We start from the raw sequence: 9545 nt of genomic DNA, 5'->3' as shown, positions 1-9545 counted from the left end.
GAGAGAGAGAGAGAGAGACTGGGAGAGAGAGAGAGACTAGGAGAGAGAGAGAGAGAGAGAGAGAGAGAGAGAGAGAGAGAGAGAAAGACTGGGAGAGAGAGAGAGAAAGACTGGGAGAGAGAGAGAGAGAGAGAGAGAGAGAGAGAGAGAGAGAGAGAGCGAGAGCGAGAGAGAGAGAGAGAGAGAGAGAGAGACTGGGAGAGAGAGAGAGAGCGAGACAGACAGACAGACTCTCGCGCGGAGAGACAGAGGACAAAAACGTGACGAGGCAGCCTAAGAGCTGTTATGCAACCGCTGACCTACTAACACATATCTGTGAAAGGAGCCGGAGAAACTGGAGCAGTGTCCGACAGGAGGAGGCGAAAACTTTTTATTTTTTCTAAAGGCGCAAGGAAAGAGGAAACGGGAGCGAGGCGGCTTTTGTGTCGGGGAAGCTGAATCCTTTCCCTGCTCCAGGACACGGAACGGTATGTTGTGACTGCGGAGGGCTTGTGTCTTTGTCTCTTTGTATCCCCGTAGTTGCTCTTTATTCGGTGTGTGTTTTTTATAACTGCCTTTCATCGGCGTGTTGAGAGGAGGACATGCTGCTTATGGCCGGTTATTGTTCACATGGCGACTCGCGGCTCTGCCGGAAGGTCCGCGCGCCCGTGACTTTGAGGCGGCTGCTTTTGTCACATTTTAAACGCACTCTGGAGTCTAATGTGCCACTTTGTTGCGTTTTTAACGATTGCTTTTTGACATTTAACAAAGGAAAGGGCCGGAAAACGTGGCTGGCCACGGCCCACGTTGTGTGCTCAATGTCAAGGCGAGGTTCTTTCCCGCATGGCGGTGTTTTCCAGGGAATGGGGGTCGCGGCGGATCTCGGTCTGTGTTGTCTGGTTCACGCAGACACAGGGTACTAGCTTATATTAGCTCCTGCACGTGGCGTGCTGCTGTTTGTATGTGTATGTCGCTCATATGTAGGTCACTAGATCATCATGGCTGCTTTTATGAATTCCTCTTTCTGGGGAACATTAGTGGGGATCAGCTGAAGCACGGCTTCTTTTAGGACACTAATTCATATAAAGGCTACTGCGAATGCCACCATTTCAATACATGCAATTATAACTGGTGTCAGAGAGGAGGTTATGAAATATTGAACATTGTCTAACATTATTATGTGTTTAGGATATATTGTTAATATTATATACATATTATAAGATAACTACATAGATACTACAGGGGAAACCCTGTTATGCAGCAGTAATATACAGTAATGTACATTTTTTTAAATGTTTTTTTTCATGCTTATGTTTTTATAAAACTCAATTTTCTCCACATATTGAGGTCATTTGCCTCTGTTACATTACTAACAGAGTTATAGATGTTCAAGTTCAAAGGAGAAACAAAATGTCAGATTTCCATTGAAAGTGAGTCACTGTGATTCTCCTTCTTTGTACTCATGAGGTGGGTGAAGTAAAGCAGGAGCTTTGCTGTGAGGGAGTTGGAGGTTATGACATAACCGGCACACAGCAGGGAGAAGCAATAACCAGCAGCTCGCTCTCTCTCGGGACACGAGGCCTGTAATTGATTCCCGTTCACACCCCGCTCTGTCTTCCCATCGTTCATACCTATAAATCCTTATTACCAAAACAGATAGATATTCCAGAAATGCTTTCATCGTTGACGTGACACAGCTGCTCAGGGTCTGTGAGTTATTTTTAACTTTCCCCTCCATGAACAAAAGAAGGAACCTGAAAACCAGGTATCTTGCGTGACTTTTTTGTGAAATTAGAATAACAAGTGAACATTCAGGATGTGATGCAATGCATGGAAACCCTGTCTGGCGAGTTCTGGTGCGCCGTTAGTCCGCCTGGTGCCAGCTGGTCTGGTTTCAGGGCCGTCTGAATATAGGTCAGAGTCAGACCTGTATCCGAGGAGACACGAGGACGAGCTGTGGCCTCACAGAGCGGCGTACCTGCAGCTACTCCACTCCAGTTATTAGTTTAATGTTTATTAGCAAATATGTTTAAATACAAAATAAAAAAAGATTTAAGTTAAAAATATATAGGTCACATAAATTGATCAAATAAGGTTCAAAACACTAAACAGAACATTATGCAAATGTGAACATTTAATAATGAGGTCATGCTTATTTATTTGGAAACATATTAGACTCACTCTTACAAATGTGTTATTTCTCTCAAAAATGTGCATCAATCTGTAAAACGTAGAACTCTGACACTCCTCATGAGTGCAGGTAGAGGTGCTAGTCACGTGTTACCTGAGGAAGTGTTAAATGGCGCTCAGCAAGAGGTCTCACTTGCCGACCTGGAAGCTCTGGATTCTTGTCTCCTCGTTTTGTTTCTCAACACAAAGCTGTGGGGCAAAATGGAGGCTCCTAGCTGGGGCCCCTCCACGTGTGTGTGGTGTTGGATCACTTAAAAGATGGAGGAGGGGAAGAGGATGCCATGAGCTTTACTCACTTGCCTTAGAGGAGGTCAGAGGTGGAGCATTCCTCCTGAGTGGCAAGTGCCTGGTAACTACTTCAGACCTGTGTTTTCCACGGCCAAACAAACTGCTTCGAGTCACTGCAGTGAATCATTCGGGATGAAATGGGAAATTAGCCTCCGCACAAAGAGCCAATTACTCAGTGTACTATGCGCAGCTTCTCTTTATTTTCCAGTTGAAGTCTTTTATTCAGAGCCCAACATGCAGAGAGGACGGTGAAAGGGGCACACAGCCAGCGACCTGTAGCTTGTGCTGCCGTGTAATATGCATGTTACACAAGCTTTGCTCCGCAACAAGAGAAATTCAGAGCACGTACGTTACGAGCAACAACAGCAGCCCCTCCCCACGCAGGCCTGAGAGAGAGCCTGTTATGTGTGGATTTGGCTGCAGCGATGGGTGTGTGCTCTGACGTCAATGCCGTCTCTCACTGTTGTTTTTCTCATCTGCTGCTGATGCATAAGACGTCGTAAGGTTTTCCACAGCGAACAGGGATTAAAATCACCGGGGCTTTCATAATCCCATTTTTTTAGGCAGATGACGAAGAGAAGTTTGTGTTTCTTTATTCCTCCTGCTGCAGATTCTGTAAAACTCCTCTCATTTCCACCAACCAAATTCCCCCCCGTCACCTCATCCCTGATTGGCTTCCTCCCTCCCTCACCTCTATTTATAGAGTGCTCTCTGATACTCTCTTTTGCTATCCTGGCCTCCCCCCTTTGCAGTCCCACTGACCTATTTCATGGCACACCGTCAAAGACCGGAGTGTTTACTGCTTAGCGTCGTTTCTAGGTCAGTAGGACAGCGCAGGCGTATGCATGCTTCCTTCCCGCGTGCCTTTGTCTCCCCCCCCCCTCCTCCCTCCTCCCTCCTCCCTCCTCCGCACGTCTTGATGAAACATATTCAGGGTTGGGCAGCGAGGGAGGGGCTGACCTTACATTTCTCCACATCTGTTGGTGGTTTTGTCCAAATCCCTTCCTGCTCGGCGTTGCATTGCTCCAGTTCTTTGAGAGGCAAACAACATCCTTGTTTTGGCACTGAAGGTAGAATTCAGTATGAAGAATAGCCTGCAGCACTTCTAGGCCTAGTCCCTGAGTTACAACATAAATAAATGGTTAACTATTCAGAGCAGCATTCGAGCTGTTTCAAGGTCTCAATGTGGGCTTTCTGAATGTGAGATGATGTAACCAGTCTGGAGAAGATGAACATTAGATTAAATAGTTACGGCATAGACTCGGAGAGGAGAAGTAAGTGATTTGGGAACAATAAACTGCTGCGCAGTTGACGAAGGTCGATGTGAGTCAGTTGTGTTCAACCGGAGCACTTCTGTTCCACTCGCTTTGGGATTTGAGTGTGTTTTGTTGCCCTCAGATTAAATGAGTGTCTTTGTTCAGGACTGCTCTCTGCTCGTGCCATGTGTGGTCTCATACACCACCAAGCAGAACAAATGACAAATGTGGGAGCATTAATAGAAAATCCTATCAGTCGGACACTTAAACTATATTTACATTTTTCCCTGTGGTTTTTGAGGTACTGGGTGATAAAGGTGCTGTACATTTTCTGCAGACAGCCATTATGTTTCGATAACATAATTCAAGTACGTATTACTCCTGCACCGATATGTTCTTTGCATACCTATGCTTCTTGTTTGATTTTAAAATAACAAATTAAAGTCTGCATAAAAGGTGCTTCGCAATTATAAAAAGGACAGAGAAACTAACTGGACTGTGGTGAGACTGGTCAATTCCTTTAGATAAGTTAGTGTCCATCAAACTGTGATTGAGCCGATTCCAGTTTCCAATACTTGGTGCTCTGAAACTGGAAAGACGAGGCCAATACAAGCAACCAGGCGATGACGCACCGTCATATTTGTGTTTATGTGTTGGGTATGAGAATTGACACCCAAAGGCACCGTGACCTAGATTATTACATCTGTGTGTGTGTGTGTGTGTGTGTGTGTGTGTGTGTGTGTGTGTGTGTGTGTGTGTGTAGATCTATTATTACGTAACGTTGGAACGCCGTCAACGTCCGTCCGCGCTGCGCTCAGCACGGTGATTCACGCAAAAACACGTCGGGGGGGCAAAGCTTCCTGTTGAGCTCCGGCGTTGACATTTCATCAGGATGTTCAGCGGATTGTGATGTTGTGTGAATTCAGACCTCCTCACCCATAGACACACACACACACACACACACACTGCCTCACACAGACGTGTCCACTCCCACAGGACCATCCCAGCCTCTCCACGAGCACGATGCAACGGCTTTAACTCTGGTCCCTCGCGGTGCATTTTAGAAAACAAAATAACAAAGTGGAGATGATAATTGCTCATCATTTGTTTACCAGACTATACCAACAGCAACATATCAGAGAGTGTGAGGATGCATCATATCCTCGTCCGTTCCCCTCCTCCCTGTATCTGTCGGTCTCTGCAGAGCTGGCACCAGGTCAGCCCGGCTCGGTCCCGTTACGTGACTGTGACAGCCCCGTCTTACACAAGAGCTCTGCAGCAGCAGCACATTCAGTCTGTTTAATCCCAGCCACAGACGCTCTGCTGCTACTCAGACGCCCCTTGCTCCCGTGAAGTCAATGAAACAAAGACAAGAAAGACAAACATTACCTCATTTGGGGGATTATGTCAGACGTTTGGAGGAGGTTGAATTGTGATAAACAGATTGTGTATTGATCTCAAGCCTTTGAAGTTCTGCTCAAACGACCCACATTAACAGTTCATACGTCTAATCTTACCTGACTGAAATGTATGTTTCATGTTTCAAAGAACTGCGGCGTTTTTTACAGCTCATCTAACGCTCTCTCCCTCTCTCTCCCCCCCCCCTCTCTCTCCCCCTCCCTGTCTGTATTAGTGGTCAGCAAACAGCAGCTGGATCCTCAGGGAGCGCTGAACTACACGGACGGACCTGCAAGACACACGGAGACACAGTGCAGCAGCTTGACCGGCATCGCAGCTCTGCTGAAGATTGAGGAAGACGCCGATAAACTCAAAATTACAACCAGACTACGGAGACTGCTCTGATGCGATCGCTGGAAGACTCTTTGCTGAAAATACAAACTTGTTTCTTTTTTTAAGTTCCTCGTTCAGAACACGAGTTCAATGTCTGAGGTTTCTGTGGAGTTCCACCTCTTTTTGAAAATTCTTGGCTAATATGGACACTTGAACGTTTTCCTCTGGAAAATAAGTCAGAACAATCAATGAGGCGATCCCCTTCAAGGAGCACCAATACCTCATCCACATCCTACAACTTCGGTCAAACTACTTAATAACAAAGCAGAAGGCTGATAGAGTTTTACATTTCTTCCCTTCCCCCCTTTACCCTTTGCTAGAGTTACACTCTTGCCACCAGCTGGGAAAAAATGGAAAGTCTGAGTATACACATCCCATCCACCAGCAACAAAAATGCCATGGAGGTCGACAACTTCTCCTCCTACAGTGGCAGCCTCCCGTCCCCGACTCCGGAAGGCGAAGCACGGATCAGCCGCCAGTCTAAAGGCTCCAAGTCGAGCGCGAGCTGCCGTCGCAAGCGAGAGTTTATTTCCGACGAGAAGAAAGACGCTTCCTATTGGGAAAAACGGAGGAAGAACAACGAAGCAGCCAAGCGCTCAAGGGAAAAGCGTCGCCTCAATGACATGGTGCTGGAGAACCGGGTCATGGCGCTGAATGAGGAGAATGTTCGTATAAAAACGGAGCTCCTCCAGCTCAAGTTGCGCTTTGGCCTCATCAGCACAGCCTCCTACATGGAGAAAAGTCAGCAGCTCTCCAACAGCGCTGCCGTTAGTCGCGGGAGCAGCAACGGCACCCCAAACGCCTACCTCTCCAGCAGCGGCTACTCCAGTGCATCCCAGGTGATGCTGAATTCTGACTCGTCTGAAACGGAACAGTCGAGCCGCGGCGAGTGCCACGGCATGCCCCACCAGTACTCGCCCCGGGGCTCCGTCTCCGACCTGTCCGACGCCTCCTCCAGAGACAGCCCGGAGCCCATGGGCTTCAACATCAAGACAGAGCCCTCAAGTACGGAGATGGCCAGACGGGAAAGCGACGGGGTGTCCAATGGTCTGCAGAGTGACGCTTACCATGGCAGCCACACCGCACTGGTTTCTCCTCACCAGCAGAACGTGCCATTGGCTGAAAGTGTCATGGACTACCAGCACCACCACATGGAGGCCTCAAGTCCCGCTCCTCAGGCCACCTCTGCACAGAGGAGCGTCATCTTGTACCGCTCCAGCAGCGGCTGTTACCCCATGGAGACCCAGAGGCCTGAGGACCAGCAGAGCAGACCACTGCAGCATGGCCAGCACTCCTCCAACTTCTCCGACTGCTCGGCGACCATCACAGACGTCGCTGAGAAGCTAGAGAGGACAAAGACAATGGACTCACCCGAGTACCAATACACCAATGGTCACGCAGAGGCCACAGAGGAGCTGCAGCAAAGGTACGATCCCAACGGCCAAGAACAGCGCGAGAGCCATCACGGGCACTACGGCTACCAGAGTCAGGAGAGAAGTCTTCAGCAGGCAGAAAGCCACCAAAACCCCTTCGCCCCAGATCTGATCAACAACACCGAGGAGGACAAGTCGTCCTTCCCGCAGCACAACGGCTACCTCAACCCGCTGCATGAAGACCCCCCCGTGCTCACCTACGAGGGAGGCCCGCGAGCCGGCGGTTTCTTCCAGGAGATCTCCTCCACTAAAGACACCTCCTCCAGTGATGGGGACCCTCGTAGCTCTGACAAGGAGGCCTCCACAGACGACGAGTCCCCCTCCTCATCCTCCTCAGACATCAGCAGCTACCATCAGAAGGCGGCGGGAGCCGCCGGTTCGCACGGCGAGTTCCAAGCCGAGGTCAAAGGCACTGCCCTGCCCCACAAGCTCCGCCTCAAGTACAGAGCTCTGTCCAACGGGGCAGCGGGACTTCAGATGGAGGCAACAGTCAACACCTCCATGTCCCCCTCTCCCACTTTGCCTCAGCACCCTTACTTAGCTCTGTCCAGCAACCCTCACAGCATCCAGACCAGCGGGGAGAGCAAAGAGGTGGCGAATGAGACCGAGTATGCGGAAGAGAGCGACGCTCTGAATGAGAGGGCGGAGGCCAGAAAGGAGGGAAGGAAGAAGGGATCCAGCAGCAGCAGGGGGGGGCGCAACAAGAGGCGAGATTAAGGACAAATGGGAGCATTTTCCTGTCACATACAATACAACTGTGACTCACATCGCCACCTTACAAGACAGACGGTAAACCTGTGGGCGGTGCAGCTAGGATGTAGTTTCACTGTGTCACCTGTTCCTCTGCTCTCCTCCCACCTGTCCCTCCAATGAACATGACCGATCACTTAATGAGGGAGGGGCCAGAATGAAACTCTGCAGAGCTGGAGTCTCTAGAGGAAAAATGAAAACATCATTCAACGCATCATTATAGTAAACTGCCTCGGTGGCTGGCCAGCGGTCATCGTGGCATTATGAGAACATTCCTTTGACCAAAGAACACACATCCTTCCTGTCGCGTCTCCTTTTTTGGCGTTGGAGTTACATTCGTCCTCCCTCTGAACACACCTGTACCATTTCATCCTCCATCCTCTTTCCTACCATCTGCACACACAAGTCCTCTTCACTTCTGAAGCACTTAGATTGTAAATTACTGTGACATATAAATTGCACATAAGGAATATATATTTTAAGAAGAAAAATGTGGCAAAAATAACAAAAAAAAGTAAAGCAGTGGAATGCGGAAGTCATAGACTTAAAAGTGATCGGTTTGTTCTTGTTTTGATGCTCTGTGTCTGGAACATGCCTCAACAATTTTGAACAAAAAGTATGATCCACAACTTGATGCATCAGTCAGATGAGGGGCCTCGTTCTGGTGATCTCAGTTCTTTGACACTCAAAGCTGTCAAAAGGCCAGTTATTCGCATATCAGTCAAGGCGACGCAGTCACACATTGCTGTTTGCAAAACCTGACAAGCACAAGGCCAGCCGACACAAAAACCCATTCATCTTCATTTCCAGACGAATATTGTCCGTCTCATACATACAATGGCTCTCCAGTCGCAAACCAGCAAAGCTGCTCTCTCTTCGTAAGGTGCCTCTTTATTGTGTTGTCCCTTGTTGCCCCACTCACCTCTGAGTTGTCACTGAGTTGTTGTAGCTGCAGTAGATCACACAGTGTGCACACGTTTAACTGTCTCACGTCCTGGTGCCGGCCTCGATGTACAAATGTAAAGTTGTCTCTTTATCTCTTGTATACTGCTGTCATTATTTTATTATTATTTTATTAAGATGGCTATTTTCTATTCTATTCGGTTATTATTTGGGCTGTTGTGTGCGTTTTTCTGTCATCCTGTTGTGACGTTCTGCTCTGTGCTGTTCCTGGTTGTGCTGTGTATTTACCCATCAAGCCCTTCTGCCCCAGTTACCATTTGTACTCTGTGTTCCCGTATAACCTTTGTTGTTTGCCGAAAGACTTCCCGAAATTGAAAAAAAAAAAAATGAATACGGCTTGTCCGGAAGTGATTATGTATTGTTATACTTCATGTGGATATGCAAAATGGTGACAAAAACACTGATTTTTGATTGTAAAAGATTCAAAATGGAGAAAAAAAATAAAAGGTTGTTGAATATATTTCCATCTCTTTTGAACTTTATGGAATGCGCGGTGCAGGTGACACAGCTCACAGACAGCAGCAGCTCAGTGTGAGCCGACGCAGACAGGAAGCCTTCACCGGTTCACCGGTTCACCGGTTCACGAGTCAGCGCGTCACTCCGTCAAACGAAAGAAGCCGGAACACTCAGACGCTGCGCTACAGCGGCACGGGAGCAATCTGTCGGCTGAACTTAACCTCAGCCTGAATATTCATGTATTTATGCTGACAGTCACAAAATACACGTGAGTGCAATAAAAACAGAATTACAAACAAGGATAAAATATTAAATACGTTTCATGAATACTCCCAAGGTTGAGCAGTCAGCTCAAAATATAATATGCTGTAACTGGTTGAAACTTACTTTGAAGTCGGATACAGGGGTACATTTAAAGAGCGTCACATAAGACACATAA

General features: G+C 48.0%; 1 protein-coding gene across 1 annotated transcript; it reads left to right on the top strand.

Moving 5' to 3' along the window:
• The first annotated feature begins 252 nt into the window (after positions 1–252).
• nfil3-5 (nuclear factor, interleukin 3 regulated, member 5) lies at positions 253–9110 on the top strand. The gene is made up of 2 exons (XM_079279105.1): positions 253–467; positions 5347–9110. Exon 2 carries the CDS (start codon positions 5855–5857, stop codon positions 7652–7654), a length of 1800 nt encoding a protein of 599 aa, XP_079135231.1. The 5' UTR covers positions 253–467; positions 5347–5854; the 3' UTR covers positions 7655–9110.
• Positions 9111–9545: the final 435 nt, after the last annotated feature.

The sequence above is a fragment of the Melanostigma gelatinosum genome (assembly GCF_949748355.1).
Source record: "Melanostigma gelatinosum genome assembly, chromosome: 11".
Taxonomy (NCBI): Eukaryota; Metazoa; Chordata; class Actinopteri; order Perciformes; family Zoarcidae; genus Melanostigma; species Melanostigma gelatinosum.
This window is presented reverse-complemented; position numbering and strand designations above follow the sequence as displayed.